The following is a 17,269-nucleotide window of genomic DNA, read 5'->3' as shown; positions in this document are numbered from 1 at the left end:
AAACATTCAGGACTGAATGAAAGGCAAATGGGTATCTTTGCTTTACAAGTCCCAGCCTGGTCGCAGCTATGACCAAGAGCTGCAGTATTGATTTTAGTCTCTCTGTAAAGTCTGTTATCTGTTAAAAGAAGGCACTTCTGTAGCAGGTGGAATGGGACAATTATGCTGATACTGAGCCAAGGCTCTTGGACAAATAATTAAACATTAACATTTGTGAAGAAACTAGATTCAAGGACTAATGAAACCAAGGTCCCTTCTGAGCAAACGGCAAGCCCAAAGCTTGTGATGTTGCTGGTATCCATCACAGCAGACCCTTTTTCCAGGGACTAAATCAGTCAGATAAATAGATGCTATTTTTCACACTCTCTTCCTGGGGTGACTGCAGTCAGTTCATGAGTCAGCCTGCCAGGTCTATGTTGGAAGCAAAGCCCAGCTGCATCTCTCCCTCTCACTGCTAGGCCTCCAATTGATGAAGTTTTAATGAAATCAGGGTTTAGAAAGGAGACAGAGTTTTCATGGATCAGTAACATTTTCTATTAGACCAAATGCTGGGGAAAAAATGATCAAGGTTTTGAAGATACATGTCCTTCTTCAGAGATGAAACAGGAGCTGATGACTCCAAGTGAAACACAGGTTGGAAACAGTTTCATTATATTAATCCATTTCATAATTTGATGAGAAAATGGAGCTTGGTACCTGTAGAGCAAAGAAGGCTTCATTGAGGCCAGAGAGAACATCCTTGGTCCTATGGGACAGGGAAAGATGGGGAAATACTGACAGGGGAATGGTCTGGTGTCAGCAGAAAGCAGTGAGTGGGGAAAATTGTATGGTGTCATAAAATGAATGCTTCTACTTGGTCCATTGTTTTCCATATCCAGAAGTGTTACGAATTTTAGTTCCTGAGCTTTGGAAATGAAGTATCGCATGGATGGGGGGTGCATGGGGAGCAGTTGCGGCTCTGCCCCAGGGGAGTTGGTGGTGGTGGATGGGGACTTGGGTGAGTTTTCATTGTTTTGTGGTTCCTGGTCTGGCTTTGGTTGAGGTGCATTGGCCAGAGGGAACTTTGCTTTGGTCAAAGACTTGGTGAGATTGAGGAGTGGTTGAAAGTTGGATGGCAAAAAAGCCCGGGGAATATATCTTTTTTTTTCCAAGTTAGGAAACAAGTGCTGGTTTTTCAATGATTTTCCCTATAGTTTCTCGTGTAAGATAATGTGTGACAATCAGGGATGTGCAGGCAACAGACTTGGCATGATTTTTTTGTACACGGTAAGTTTGCACATCTTCTTATTTGGCTTGTTCAAAGGCACAGTTTTTTTCCCAAGAGGAAAGTCCTTACGGTGTGCAGATGGATGATCTGTTCATGGATGAGATGTGCATTGTCCCTACAGAAAGTGTCATGGGACAGGACTGTGCGTCACAGCCTTGTGCACGGTACACAGGGCTGCTGCTTTTCTGGCTGTGTTTTTCCCTGAGTCTTCTTTGTGGATTGCCATGTTTTAGGTGGTTTATGGTACACCTAAAAAAATTTGATGTCACCTTTTTTAGGTAGGAAATGGCCCTTTCTTAGTGAATCACCTAATCCTGTCAGAGATAGCTTTGAACCAAAACAAATTATCCAAATATTTCTGCGTAACTGTCACCATGGTGGAACAGGATTGTGTTTTCCTTGCTCTGTATCGCTAGAATGGTCAGCTGCCTTTTGATTTCAGTGCATTTCTCAACACTGACAAAAGGCTTCACATTGTGGTTTGAGGAAGGGAGTGAGCATTTTGGAAAACTGCCTGGTTTCAGTGCATGGAGCCAAAAGGTTTAGCATGAGAGGTTGGGAGTGTGTGGTCTCATTTCACCTTGCAGACTGACACATGTGCAGTCTGGTTGTATGCCGTATTCCTGGGTTAGCCATGAAGATGAACTTAAATGCAGCAGCAAAGCACAGTCTTTTTAAGCAGACCTGTTCCCCCATGCCTGGGGAAGTGTTGGAAGAGTAGCTTATCATGGCACCGGCTTTCCAGCGGCTGGCAAGGATTTCTGGGGACAGGAGTTGGATTCTGGTAACTGACAAACCCGTTAATCAAAGAATCATAGAATGGTTGGGGTTGGAAGGGACACTTGAAGATCATTTAGTCCAACCCCCTGTCACTACCGACCCTGGTAAAAAGTCTTTCTGTCTTCCTCACAAGCCTCCTTAGTGCACTGAAAGAGTACATAAAAAAATTCATTCATTAAAAAACTGCATTGAAAGACTCCCTGGAGCCTTCTTCAGAATGTTGGTTTTCAATCTGAGACATGGACATGGTTTGCTGCCCAGGCCCTGTCCCAGGGTTTGCTACGTCCTAGAGTGCATTGAGCACAGCTCCAGCAGCCACACCAGAAAGCACTGTTTGCTGGATCTGGGAGATGAGCTACCATGTGACAGTTTATTTTAGCATGAGAAGAGTCCTCAAGCATCACTGAGCTAAATATTTCTCTAATTCATGCATAACTTAAGTACAATTAGCAGCCCGATCTCAGAGACCTAGGTCAGATGTGACGTTACTGTGCTGGGACTGCGCCTTACAAGATCAGCAGCTCGGGGCTGGGATTTGGCTGAATCTCCAGGACCATTAACAGCAGTACACAAAACCCCATCAGCGCCCACTGCTGGTGCAGGGGAGACATCGCTGAGGTCTGTTTTCAATTTACATCACCATACACCACGGTTCCTGTTCATGCAAATATGGGTCATGGAGACTGCAGCAAGCCTAGGGTTTGCAGAATCTGCATTAAGCCTCCAGTACACTTGCCCAGCTCTTCACCATCTGCCAAGAGACTCATGGTCTGAGCTGCAATGAAAGACACCTTGAAACATCCAAAGGCGTTTCTGTGTTGTGATATGACATGGATAAATCTAGCAATTAAGCAGTTCAGACAAGCTAATGAAAGAATGTACGCCAAACTAGTTACATGCCGAATGCCCTCTGCTTTGAGTAACACATCCTCTACACCACCCAAGTAAAGACCTGCCCCAGAGCCCTCGTGGGGCACTTGTCAGATGAAGAGATGGTTCCTGGAAGGGTTTCCAGCACGTTGCCAGTGGGCTCAAGCACACTGGGCATCTGGTGTGGAGCTCATAGAGCTGCCACCAAAATCACAGTATCACAGTATCACAGATTTCTAGGTTGGAAGAGACCTCAAGATCATCGAGTCCAACCTCCGACCTAACACTAAGCACTCCACTAAACCATATCGCTAAGCTCTACATCTAAACGTCTTTTAAAGACCTCCAGGGATGGTGACTCCACCACCTCCCTGGGCAGCCCGTTCCAATGCTTAATAACCCTTTCGGTAAAGAAGTACTTCCTAACATCCAACCTAAAACTCCCCTGTCACAACTTTCGCCCATTCCCCCTCGTCCTGTCACCAGGCACGTGGGAGAATAGACCAACCCCCACCTCTCTACAGCCTCCTTTAAGGTAACTGTAGAGAGCGATGAGGTCGCCCCTGAGCCTCCTCTTCTCCAGGCTGAACAAGCCCAGCTCCCTCAGCCGCTCCTCGTAAGACTTGTTCTCCAGACCCCTCACCAGCTTGGTCGCCCTTCTCTGGACTCGCTTGAGCACATCCATGTCCTTCCTGTAGCGAGGGGCCCAAAACTGAACACAGTACTCGAGGTGCGGCCTCACCAGAGCCGAGTACAGGGGCACAATCACTTCCCTAGACCTGCTGGCCACACTGCTTCTTATGCAGGCCAGGATGCTGTTGGCCTTCTTGGCCACCTGAGCACACTGCTGGCTCATATTCAGCCGACTATCAACCAGTACTCCCAGGTCCCTCTCGGCCAGGCAGCTTTCCAGCCACTCATCTCCCAGCCTGTAGCTCTGCTTGGGGTTGTTGCGCCCCAGGTGCAGGACCCAGCACTTGGCCTTGTTGAACTTCATGCAGTTGACCTCAGCCCATCGCTCCAGCCTATCCAGATCCTCCTGCAGAGCCTTCCTGCCCTCGAGCAGATCGACACACGCACTTAGCTTGGTGTCATCCGCAAACTTACTGAGGGTGCACTGGACGCCCTCATCCAGATCATCGATAAAGATATTAAAGAGGACCGGCCCCAGTACCGAGCCCTGGGGGACACCACTAGTGACCGGCCTCCAACCAGATTTGACTCCATTCACCACAACTGTCTGGGCCCGGCCATCCAGCCAGTTTCTAACCCAGCGAAGCGTACGCCAGTCCAAGCCCCGAGCAGCCAGTTTCTTGAGGAGAATGTCGTGGGGAACGGTGTCAAAAGCCTTACTGAGGTCAAGGTAAACCACATCCACAGCCTTTAAATGCATTGTCCCTTCTCATCGCAAACCTGAGTTTATCACCGATGCTCTTCCTCCATTTCACCTGCACACGGGTATGCCTCCTCCTGTGCTGGACTGTGTTTCATGGGCATTAAAGCCCAGAGACCCCGTGGCCTCCCGAGCTTTTCTGCAGCCTGGGAGCAAGCACCACCAAAGATCCTCATTTTTCCCAGTTTTGAGGCGTGAGCACTCCATGCCTCCCTCCTTGCTGCAGACCTGCTGCTCTGAGTCATGCATTAAAATTACTTTCCTGAATTTTATTTTTTTGTGGTGACAGCTGATTTGTATTTTCTTACTTCTCTGCTCTAGCATATTGGTAGCTGGCAAGAGCTAGCAAATGCCAAGCGAATCACTGGAGGGGACTTCAGAATTGATCACCTTGTTTTTACCAGGGCAAGGAAAAAATCATGTACTCCTCGGAACAGAGTAACTCAACAGTTACTCCAGGCTTTAATTGAACTTTCTACCTCACAGTTCTCAGCTGAATTAATCTTGTTTTCAAACAATGGACATTCTGTGGAAAGTGAACTGTTATATAAAATTATTTTAAAATGCAAATAAAATAAAAGACAAATCCACATCCTAGCACAGTATGACAGAGAGAAACAAATCAGAAAATATTTAAATCACTTACATTCTTTCTTCACATCTTTTCAGCCTTGGGTTCACAAATGTTGATTTTTCATATGCTCTGCTCCTGAATTACTAAACTGAAGTGCAACAGTGGAGGGGGGCTTGCTAATGTGTTTCTGTCTCTGGTTGAATTAAATATTCACCAACTTTCTTCAGGGCTTTAGACTTGTCAGTAAAGATCCATGACAACCAAAAGGAGCCTCACAGTCACCGATGCTCTCAGCTAATGTGAGATAATGTGAACCATGGGCTTTGGAGGGCAGAGGGGATGGACTTCAGAAGGACTCCAGTTCCTACAAGCTGTGGGGAGGTTGTAAAAATCCTGAAAACCAGATTCTTCAGGTGTGCAGCTGCCTGGGGCCTGCAAGTCACTGGGCAGTGCCGCTGGGCAGACTGGTGTCGATGGCTGCATCTTTGGATGTGGCCAGCCTGTGTGTCAGCCCCAGGACCCTGTTAATGTCAATGATTTCTGGCAGTTTAATTTGTAACTTTTACTTCTCCTTAGAAAGTGCCAGTTTCACAAATCAAACTTTTACCTGCACAGATGAATTTCTCCTGCCTTGTGTGAATTTCTTACTGGGGAAAAAAAATGGCTTTTTTAATGTTAAATGTCTTCCAAATGAGAATGTCCCGGTCCTGAGGTCACAGCAACTTCCAGTTTCTAAATATGAGCTAAAAGATAGGAACGAACTTAACCTGAGTTAAATCAAAATGAAAACCCAGAGATTATACCATGATTATCAAAATGAAATGGTTTTGCTGACTTCATTTGGCTTTTTCTTTCCCTCCTTTGTGTTCTCTGATCGCATAGCCTTTGCAGGCAATGTCATTTTGGTTCGAATCTCGCAGACAAGCACGTTGCAGGATGGGAAAGATCCTGCTTGCTCTGCTCTTCTGGCTTTATTTAGCACCAAGGGAAGTGCAGTCCCCAAAACCACCATTATGCTTCCAAACAGAGCCCTGTATTCTGCTATTTATACTCTACAACAACTCTGCTTAATGTAAATCCATGATGTAACTCCAGGATAAAGGTAAGAGAGGCATAAAGGTGGTACTTCCCAAATTGTACTGAAGCAATTAAAACCAGCCAAGTCACGACAAAAACCCTTGGTGCCTCTGAGCATCATGTCAGTTTTTACAGTGGTGCAGATCAGCACCTCCAAAACACCTGCGGTGAGCTGAGCACCACGGGGCAAAGCCCATCCCAGGGGCATGATCCGTGCATGAACGCAGCGCTGGCACTGGCCCTTCTGCCCTGTCCACCCTCCTAATTGTGCATTTGTTCTGTGGTTGCTTAGCATAAATTTGTCCTTTTCTGAGCTGTTTTGTTGTGTGCTGCCACACAACACACACTGCTTCATCCCAGCAGTTACTGTTGGTTCAGTGTTGGACTAAGCTGTTTTTTCTCTCTCTTATGCACGGTGCAAGCTCTTCATTTTTCTTTAGGGGAACTCTTTGCGGGAAGTGCTGCTGGTGTATCTCTCAGCCATTTTTTTCCAGTTGTCTCCTCTTTGTATGCAGCAACTGTCACCTCAGAGCAAACCCAACCTACTGAGCACCATTTATTCTGAGCCTGCCTTAACACCGAGCATCACAGCCCTTCCACAGCACCCCTGCTGTACACAAGCCTGCACAGTGTAGCCAGTCGAAGATCTGCTCTTACTCTCTTCTTTCCCTACACGGCACAACTTCAGTAATAATAATATCAAGCATTTGCGCATATACAGCATTGTCTGGTCATTTTTGGAAATTCAGTATTTTTTTTATAGACCTGGACTTTCATTTGGGACCAGACAGCCCAGATGACTATGGAACAAGCAGACCAACATAAAAAACAAATGTACTTTGATTCAATAGAGCAGCCTGAAAAGCTGCCTGCAGCCTATCTTAGTTTTGTCTGGTGCTAGATAGCAGTATTGGAAGACCTCTTTGCTGCCTTGTTATTGTTACTGTTTGATACCCATCATCTGCAGTGTTAAGGATGCCTTGAGTTTCCCATAGTAGCTCTCAGTCTGCTTGGCAAAGCTCTTATTAATTATCAGTGTCCTTCACACATTTCAGGAACATGTCTCACCTTCTAATCCACTTCTCCTGGCATTCTTGAAACATTTGTAACCGTTAAGTGAAAAATTGGTTCCTTTTGGCTAAAGGAGACTTTCGGCAGCAGGGCTGCCTGGCTGGTTCATTTGCTTTGCTCGGGTTTCTGCTTTCTTCTCTAATTCAGAAGCAGCTTACAGATCGCTCCTCCAGGCGGTGATGCTGTCAGCAGCAGTGCGTGAGAAGTGGGGAGAAGAGCAATGGGTCCAATTCAATCAATCTGGTGAAGCAGACAGAACAGGTTACTTTTGCTAGATGGTGCCTTTCCCTCATTCCATAATCCTGCGCTTGCTGGGTGTCAGGTTTGTCATTATTGCCAGAAAGTTATAGCCCATGCTTTGCCACTGTGATGCTGCTCTGCTGGCACAAGGCATGGCATCAGTAGTGGCACTGGAGGAGCTAATGCTGATCAAGGTCACCTCACGTCCCTGTTCAGCTTGTGTCGGGATGAAGATGTAAATATGATGCGCCTGGCACAGCCAGATGCAGGGGTTTCTGTCACCCCAGGGACTCACCGCATCCCCCCAGGGGGCAGAGCCTCTGCCCTTCCACTGGTGAAGGAGCATCTTGTGGGACAAAGATTTTTTTGCAAAAAGTGATTCTTTGGCACACCCCACATGGTGACCTGCCACAAAGCCCCTCGTCCTGCTCCCCTTTTGTTGCTGATTGAACGGAGGGGACACAGGACTGCCCACAGCAGGACACACAGAGCACTCACCCAGAACAAGCTCCAGCCCCATCCAGATGATGGATTTACACTGGAGGCATCAATCCAGTAGAAACTCCATATTTGCGGGGTAGGCTGAAGGCGCTTGCTCCCAAATGGGGATTCCCAGCATTAGCCCTAATTAAAACCTGTGAGTTTGTTCCTCTGAGAGGCTCCTGCAGGCCTCACATCTAAGGTCAAGATGCTGCAGACCCATTTGCGTATGCACTTTGATTGGGATCAGACTGGGAGCTGGTTATTGAGGCCAGGGAGCTGTAAAGCTGGGCGAAAGAAATCATTAGAACCTGTTAATTTGTACTTCAGCCTGATAGCACTTTCTAATTTAAAAACAAAACAAAACAAAAAAAAAAACACTTCTCCATGTTTTAGTTAAACTATTTAAAGTTAATTGAATGGGCCCAGGATTAATAGTCCTACTGTGTTTTCTGTGGAGGTGTTGCTGCAATTTAACCTCTCAGGGAGCCAATTTCTCTTAGCTCAGTTTAATAACCATTATATTCCAGCTGTGAAGTGAGGAGACCGGTGCAAAAGCAAAGTCACTGACCCACTCCTCTGCTTAAAACATCACCCCAGAGACCCCAGAGAGTTAAAATCTGTGCCTAGTGATGGAGGGCACCAAGCTAGCCGGGCAGTGGGATGTAGCAGAGGCAATGATGGCTCCTTCGTAAACAGCCAGGACAACACAAGAGGATTTCTTTGCAGACTGTCTGTCAGCAGCATCTTCCATCACCCGACCCAAATGACAGTATCTTCATGGGGTCATTTTAACTACACCATCAGTGCACTAAGCCTTGTCCCAGGAATCATGTCTTGTGTAACCAGGTTTAAGGGATGCTCCAGACCCACACCAGGTTCTGCGGGGGCATGGCGAGCAAAGCTAACACCACCTCTGCCGGGGCCTGGAGGGGGACCAAGGCGGACACGTGGTGAGCACCGATCACGTAGGGCTCTTCAGGGATACCCTGTCCCCTGCCCCTGCTCTGTAGCATGCCCTAGTAAACACATGGATATGAGGTGGGACAACCCTATATTTTGGGCACAATGAGTCAAATTAGCTTGTCAGATGTGCCAGATGGCTGAGTAACTCTGAGACCCAAAGTGGCATCTGGGTGGACATCCAAGCCATTGGCAACAGCTACAGTCAGAGCTGGGGCTGTGCAGAGAGCTGGACAGCACAGGGGGAAAGCAGCAAGTAAAAGAGCTTTGCTTAATGCTGTCTGAATAAACACAGAGCACTAAGGGTGAGGTAGTAAAAAAGAAGAAGTAGCAGCACTAGTACTTAGAAAATGGTATTTGAAGCATCCTGACCATTGGGACAAAAGGAGAAGTGGGACCTCCCCTGGGAGAGCAGGAGAGAGTGCAGGAGGCCCTGGCTGCATATAGGCGCCCTGTGCTGTGCAGCTCTGCAGGACTTCTTGCGAATCATTTTCAGCATTGTTGCCTTGTTCCAGTGGTTCGGGTGTAAGTGCCCAGAAAAAGAGCTGGTGCACCAGCTGGCACTGACCCAGCAGCTCAGAGCTATCAGTGCAGTCAGCAAGCAGCAGGACGGAGTGAGAAGCCCATCTCCATCTCCACCATGAAGGCCAAAGGTGCCTTTTTTTCATATATTCAGCATTGAACTGATTGTTGTTGTTTTTAAGATGAAATGTAATTTTCCTCATGGGAAAATGCCAAGTTGTCAACATATGAACTGGCCCCTGGTTGCGCATCAGTTCCAGGTGCAGTGGTGTGGATGGAGATGGTGGGAATGGGGATAGGGATGAGGATGGGGATGGGGATGGGGATAGGGATGGGGATGGGGGCAGCCTTGTGGGTTCACCAGCAGGGGCCTGGGGAGGTGTTTCTCGTACTCACCAGGCACATCACCTGCAGTGAGCCTTGGTGGCCTCCTCGAGGTGGGTGGCTTCATGCCTCTGGTACACGGCAGAGCCCACTCTTCGGCATGGTCTTGGTCCACCCAGACAGAGCAAGGGCCATGCTGATAAAGAAGCATGTGCAGACCCACACCCCAAACATTTTGTAACCCACGGGACTTGGTGCCTCTCGCAGGGCTGCAGACATCCCAGCAGTACTCTTCAGAGGACCTGCGTGGGCTCTGGGGGTGGCTGGAGGGACACGCAGGGGGTACCCACAGGCCAGGTTAGTTTTGCACGCTGCATCATTTCACAGTGCAAACTTAAGCCAGGTGCTTGGGGTTAAGGGTGCTGAGAATACGCACTTAAATCTGATTATAATTTATCAATGTATGAGCAGTTCCCTGCTGACAAAGCTGCCGGGAAGAATGGAGCAATCTCCCGTTAGCAGCAGCCAGTGCAGTAACGAGCCCGTTACTATGGAAATGAGCCTGTTACCCTCTCCTGCTCCTGGCAAGCGGGACGCTCCGGTGCAGCATCAGGGAAGCTGGCTGTTCCCAAAGGCAAGCGGCACCCCAGCTGACAGCAACCCCAACCCCAAGTCAGGGCTGGAGAAGCTGTTACTAGCACCTGGGTGCTGGCATGGATGCAGGGCAAGGTAGCCCAGGGCACATCGTGCACCACAGAGCCAGCTCGAGCAGGCAGATGGATACTCGTGGGGTCCCACAGCCCCAGATGCCTTGTGTGTAAGGTTGTCCCTACAGGGACACTGGTTGCTGCTGGGCTTCTTGAGCCAGGGCGCTCCTGGCACTGGGAGTGTGTATGTGCAGCCTCATGCTGTGAGTGATGGGCAAGCAGGGATGGAGAAACACCCTGAGGGTGCAGGCGAGGTGCTCGGTCCTGGGCTCCAGCCCTGGTAGGGTGGGACCGCGTCTTTCCACTGAAGCAGAGCTGTGCAGTGTCATCTCCTGGGAGGAGGAGGTGATCCTGTAGCTGGATGGAGCTCTGCTCCCTCTTGCAGGGGATTTGGTGGAGGCAGCTGGGTGCTGGCAAGGATGAATTTGTGTCTGCTGTCCTTCAGAGGCACACAGGAAAAGTGGGTGGAGGTGGGGGTGAGTACTGCACTGGGTGCAATGAGATGCATGGTCTCTTTTGCCCTGCCCCATTTCTCCCTCCTCCTCCTCCTACAGAAGGGCAGCAAGCTGGGATAAGGCTGCTCTCAGCAGGGCAATGTGAGACCTCCACAGATGGTCAGGCATGGGCCCCAGAAAGAGAAAGGGCTTGAGCACATGTGAGGGCAGCCTCAGGTCCCGCCACAGCCCACAGAGCATTCCTGCAGGACCTCTGCATGCTTTGTTCCAGTCCATAAATGCTCTGGGTCAGGCCTTTGTAGGTGGCAAGAGCACTGGCATGGAGCAGGCGATGGAAGGACAAAAAGTAGTAGTGATGGGGAAAAGACAAATGGACCCCTCCATCTTCAGCTCACATCATGGAGTCAGCCACCCTCCACGGGGGTGTGTGTGGAGCAGAGCAAAATGCATCTTCTGTGTTTTCACTGCTGGAGCTGCAGGATTTCCAGCCCTCCTTCTGTGGATGTTTGGGCCAGCAAGGGGGTGGGTAGAGGAAATTAGACTTGTTTTAAGGGTAGCAATGATTTGGGGAAACACAGAAAAAGTCACCTCCTTTAACTCCAGTTGCATGTTGCAGGCTCAGAAGTGGCTCTGTCCTCTGTCCAGGGGGAACACAAGAGTCACTCCAAGCTTCAGGGTGCCAAACGTTCACCCCTGTAGCACGTTTTCTTTTATAGAAAAATAATATATAACGAGAAACTTCCAGATTTGGAGGGGGTGTATGTCTGGACATTTAGAAAATATTTCATAGGTTCCCACATATGTTTTATTTATATATATATATACACGTATAGATATATCTATATATAGATATATGAAAATGTATTGTCTTCATCCAGAAGCTTTTACAGCACAGGGCTGCCACAGGCTGGGGATTGAAACAGCACTTGCTGCCTCTTAGGTGTGAGCAGCAAGACCTCCAGCCTGTACAGCTCAACACACCCCAAGCAAACACCGCTTCACATGCAGGAGCTCGCTCCCTTCTTGTGTGGTCCCCCTGCCCCTCCAGACTCCTGATTTCTCCAGGAGTCTGTGTCCCTCGCATTATAAAATATCAGTGACTGAGCTTATCTGGGAGGTACAGTCAGTACAAAACGGCCATTTATCCAGCCCACAAGCAGAGCTGGGAATACATTGCGTTCTGTGTTGAGCACTCTGGGGCCGTGCACTTTAATATATGGCCAACATGAAACATTGGTCCTATAGAAAAGCCCCAGACCAGTAGTTTATGAGCTCAAAGCCTGTCTGGCTAAAGGAACAGCTTCACGATCTATAGAGAGCACCAACACGCTGCTTGTGTTCAGAAACAAAAAGGCAGTGGCCAACGCAGCACAAAGCCCTGCTTGCTGTGCAAAGAGTCAGAATATTTTGGGGGTCACATCCCCAGGTGTCGCAGTCATCTGTGAGTGTGGGCAGAGCCAGTTTGCGTTTGCCTTGCAGGTATTCAAGACAGACATAGTCTGAAATGCAGTAGGTCTGAGAGCAGAGACTAAGGCTAAATCATGCTTGTTGTTCAGAAATTATTAACAAATTATTTTTTGTTCGGCTACCACAAACAAGAAATCTATGAAACCTGAAGCTTTTGGAACTGCAGACCTGGTTTTCAAAAGCACCAGGAAAGAGCCTGCTCTCCCCTTTGCTGATTCATTCTCCCACCACAGTCTGGCACATCAATAGGCACAAGGCTCATATGGAGTCCTCAACAGCAGAAGACCTTGTCAGATGGCTTACATGGGCCAAACTTGTGCCCAATAGGCTCAGGACAAGTTGGTATCCAAGCACTGTCCTAGCTAAAGCCATAGCTGCCAGAGGAGCCAGTCCTGCCCCTTGGTGAGGCTTTTTATTGATGCAGCTTTGAGAGAAGTTGCGGGTCACCTGAACAGCCCCACTCAGTGTGCCATGCAGGGTCCTATCCTGACATCGCCCACTCTGCACAGCAGCGAGGCCAACTTGGGATTCAAGAAAGGAGCTCTACCACTTTTTTCAAAAGCTGAGGTGATATTAAAGGAAATTATCATAAGTATTATTTCAGCATTTAACTCTTTGAAGAACCAAGCGCTTCTCATAGGGTCACTTCCCTGCATAGAGCAGAAGGAGAATGTGCCAGATATGATATAGCAGTGTCTGCAAAAGGTACCAGCAGTGAAAGCAGTGCTCTGCAGCCATGACAGCTGTCAGTTAGCTGCAAACTTTGGAAACCGCGTGTAGGAAGACTGAAGGAACTGGTCAGGACTGTGCTTTCATTCTCAGCAGGGAATTCAAAGCAAGGGACTGTGTTGGATCAGGTCCATTTTCCAAAATGTCCCAGAGTGTCTCTTGGGACAACATGAGATGTGTCTGCTGGTTACAGTTACTCAAGTCCACTAAACCGCAGTGGACAATTCCTGGTGCTCTCCATAAGAAGCCAAACACACCTGTAACTAGTGCAGGTTTTCATTCAGGGTTCTCACTGCATCACATGGGGCATTTGAGCATCAGCACTAGGCACGGTTTGTTTCTATAGCACTGCTTACGGTGTATTCCAAAAGCATCGACTCAGAAACGACATCATTGATTTCTCCTAATTATAAATCCTATAGAAAGTTTTCAGCTTGCAACAGTCACAGTTTTCCTCTCAGCAGAGCCAATAAAAGTTAAGAGTTGCTCCCTGGTTACTGTCATTACGACAATAAAAAGCCAGAGTAATTGAAAAGTGAATCAGGGAAGCTGCCAGATCGGAGAGCAATGATAATAGAAGAAATTACCTGGGAGTCCAAACCCGATGCAAACTATTGTCTCTGGCTGCACTGAGCTCAAGCCCAGTCTGGACAAACTCCTGTGCTGATGATGGAGGAAACACCTCCTGCATGCAAGTACTGGAGCAGAGAGCAAAGCAAGAGCAATGAATGTATGCATGCAAACAGGCCAAACACTCAGGGCATGAGCCAGCAATGGTGATTTTGACACCCATCTGAGATGGTTCTTCCTCCTAGAAGACAAAATAGTAATGGAACAATATAAAATATTTTCTCCCTATATTAGCATCAAGCTTAAAAGTAGGAGCTGGAGACACAGCAACAGATGTGTATTTGGCAAGAGAATTATGTCCCGTTAGACACACTGACTGGTACAGGAATACCCCCAAACCCACAAGTCATTACTGTTTTCACATTGTTAAGACCAGCAGATGTCTGTGTCTGTGTTTGTAATCCAGGTAGCCTGAAGCAAGGCAATAGGTAGACTCTGCAAAAGCTTGTTAGTGGCAGTGCTGGTATAAAGAGAGACCTGCCATGATTCCTAAGAGCAAAAGGAAAGGAGCAGCATATGCCAGCACAGGGGACTGTGTCTTGTACCCTCCACAAGGCCAGCATGCATGCATCATACACAGGAGGTCCCTTGTCCTCAAGTACCCTGCCCAGATGAAGTCTTTGAGCACTTCCATTAAGTCTAAAGGAGCCTAACACAACACTGCAGAAATCCTCAGAGGCCACAAGTAAAGATCAGATCACACAGACAGTGCTCTGGTTCTTTGAAGCACTCATAGGGGTTGAGCATCCAACCGCGCTGGTGAACACAAATTTTGAACAACTTCTAAGATCATTCCCTGAAGGGGGAGTGGGTGGGAGGGAGAGTGGAAATAAACCCATAAAAAACAGGGGGGACAAAATGTTTGTATTGCCTCAGATAACTTTTTTTGAGCCAAGAACAGTAAGAAAACTCCAGCACAGGTTGAACATTACACCCTGATGAGATGTGATGGGTTAACCCCATGCTGTCAGGCTGCTGCTGCTGATACAAATTGACCACTGGGTGAAATTACGGGTTTCAGCATAGGGTGGACTTAGAAAGACACCAGGGCCAAAGTTCAGGCTTGAGCTCTGCCAAGAGAAAAACTTCAAAGGCGAGCAGGACTGTGTGGCAGGTGATAAAGCATTGCTGCTGCCCGCGAGTACACCTCCCTGGTGCTGCAGGAAGCCAGCCGGGAGGGATGCACACCCTGGGCAGCCTCAAGGCACTCCGCAAACCTCCGCTAATGACAGCTCCTGACACTGCTGTAAGACAAGCATACACATTAGCCCCAGTTTCCACACCTTTATTTGCCAGGAGAAATGCTTTTCATAATCATAGTTGTGAAGTACACAGCTGCTTGATTTTACTTGCTCTTTTAACATATAAGAAGACAGATTATTGGTGGTGAAATTTCCTCATGCACAATAAATAAAGCTGGAAATATGTGACTAAATAACAGGGGGGGTTGCAATCCAACTTTGAACTGTGCAGCAGGGGACCACTGGTGACAATTGTGCGCTCGCTATTTTTAGCTGGGCAGCATGAATATCGAATCCCTGAGGAACAAGGAAAGCAACAAAACAAGCATACCAACCAAATCAGAGTTTCAGAAAACTCATCTGGGGCAAAAAAAACAGGAACTGTCTGTCCACTGTACGCCTGCTGTTCACTTTTCTGCAGATTTTCTGCACCAAGTTTTAAATTATTGCATGAAATAAATAAATAGAACTGTAAAAATCGGTTTTTCTAAGGATAGATAGATTAATACATATGGATGCGTGCAAATCTGCTTATATGCACACAGAAACACATAAATACTTTGAGGTCCAGGTTTAATCACAGTGCACTTATTTCCCTCAGTTAATCACTTTGAGAATTAATGATTTTGTATCTGTGCAATGAGGTGTGGAGCAGTGGTCAGGGAAGACAACCTTAGATAACACACCGGGCGGCTCAGAGCTGATAAGGTTTGTCCTGTCCTTATCAACCTTGGGGGAAAGGATGGGGGATTTATGCTGTACTGTTTCCGAAATGCCAGCTATGTGATCTGATCGTGCATTATCGCCACACTCTCAATTGCAGAAGTGGGCACAAGTTTGCATCGCCTTTCCTCCACCACAGTGTTAAGCCAGGGTTGTTTGGTTTTTCTGAGGTTTCTCGAAGGTAGGCAGTTTGGATAAGGGTGTACAAGCCCCGGTGCTTGCTGTTTGGTGCTGGCAAGCCTGTGTTTGGGGCTGTAAGGGCTGAGACGTCAAGGTGCTGCTCACGTGCTGAGATGCAGGCTCACCACCTGCCTATCAGCAGCAGCGCAGGAGGAGATGCGGGGGGGCTCAGAGCACTTCCATCCTTCTTCAGTGCCTGCACCGATGGCTCAGAGAGGCTAGTCTCCTCCCTTGGGCTGCCAGTCAGACAGTGGGTACCCCCTCTCTTGTGTACCATTAGCAGATGTTAATACCATGAACCTTACACCTGTGCAAAGTTCCTCTGCTGCAAAATGTTCATTTCTACATAATCTGTAGGAGTAATCTGGTTTTAAAGCGTTTATCTGGTATATGCAGAAACAGCATTTACCTACTGGATCTGCATTTCTGTGAGGGAAATGTTCTCTGCTTGTGCTCTCCACACTGCAGTTAGGAGGAAAAACAGGGCAGAGAGAAGGTTGTGGCTCATGGCAAGGCATTAGAGGTGCCAGGGGAATTTCTGAGGGATTTACCTCTTCCAGGATTGCCAGGGCTGATACTGGATTGCTGTACTTCCAGCCTGGAAAACAACCCCTTGCTTTTCTACAGCTCTACCAGCAATAAGTAAGCTGCAAGAGCTCTACCTACATCCAGTTGAATTATTCACACTGTTAGTGTTAAATGAACCCAAAAGAGCAAAATTTGCAAAGTTATATTGAGGTGTTGAAATGAGGTTGAAAAAACCACAAGTAAGGAACTGCGATGTGCCCACATGCCTCTCTTCCTCCCAGTACCACGCTTGTTCCTGCTGGCCGCGTCTAACTCGGTTCTCTTCCCACAGTTCGACATGCAGAGGATAACACTAGAAGAGCTGAAACACATCCTCTACCACGCCTTCCGGGACCACTTAACGATGAAGGACATTGAGAACATCATTATCAATGAAGAGGAGAGTTTAAATGAAAACTCTGGCAACTGTCAGACAGAGTTCGAAGGTGAGAGAGAAAGTTTCTATACTATTATTTTCTTTCTGCTTCCTTTGTAAAACTCAGCCTGGGCCACGACATGCAATGGGCAAGGTTGCACAGAGTTAGCGTGGAGCTACTTCAGGACTTCTCAGCTTTGAGATCAATGCTCAGTCTACTACTAGTCCACGCAGCTTTTGAGCCAATACCAAAACCCTTTCTTTCTCAGTTGTCCCCTAACCTTGGAGTATGCCCAAAGCAACTTTTATATCTGATGGTTTGCAGAGCCACAGGGTGGTACTTGGGCTGTTTCGCTTTGGAGCCAACAATAAAATGAAATTCACAGGCCAGCTTCAGTGCCTCTTAGGAAATGAAAAGGAATATTTGTGTCAAACATAGCCAACCTGGTCTATTTTTCCCCTCAGTGTAGCAGCACAGCAGACAATATTACCCACAAAGCCCAAACCGTGCATTTATTCACAGTACAGATACCCATGGACTCCTGGCAAATAAATCAGCTTCTAGGTCAGAGGAACTCATGGTGCTCCAAATCGTTGCTGTTTGTAACAACCAAACATAAAAATCATCTCAAG

At 47.6% G+C, this 17,269-nt stretch overlaps 1 protein-coding gene and 1 long non-coding RNA gene across 9 annotated transcripts in view; one reads left to right on the top strand and one right to left on the bottom strand.

The window, feature by feature from the left end:
• CALN1 (calneuron 1) overlaps positions 1–17,269 on the top strand; it is a 157,691-nt gene that overhangs the window by 128,275 nt on the left and 12,147 nt on the right. For all 8 annotated transcript variants that reach the window (XM_080562561.1, XM_080562560.1, XM_080562557.1 and 5 more), the window contains one exon: positions 16,553–16,706. In XM_080562561.1, coding sequence (XP_080418687.1) covers positions 16,553–16,706 — 154 coding nt within the window. The remainder of the gene's footprint in view (positions 1–16,552; positions 16,707–17,269) is intronic.
• Positions 11,511–17,269, bottom strand: part of LOC308180601 — a 41,408-nt gene continuing 35,649 nt past the window's right edge. Inside the window, exon 3 of the long non-coding RNA XR_013941052.1 lies at positions 11,511–13,730. This is a non-coding gene — a long non-coding RNA (uncharacterized lncRNA). The remainder of the gene's footprint in view (positions 13,731–17,269) is intronic.

This window comes from Anser brachyrhynchus, assembly GCF_964034855.1.
Source record: "Anser brachyrhynchus genome assembly, chromosome: 20".
NCBI lineage: Eukaryota > Metazoa > Chordata > Aves > Anseriformes > Anatidae > Anser > Anser brachyrhynchus.
The sequence above is the reverse complement of the archived record's forward strand: the minus strand, read 5'-3'. Positions and strand labels throughout refer to the sequence as shown.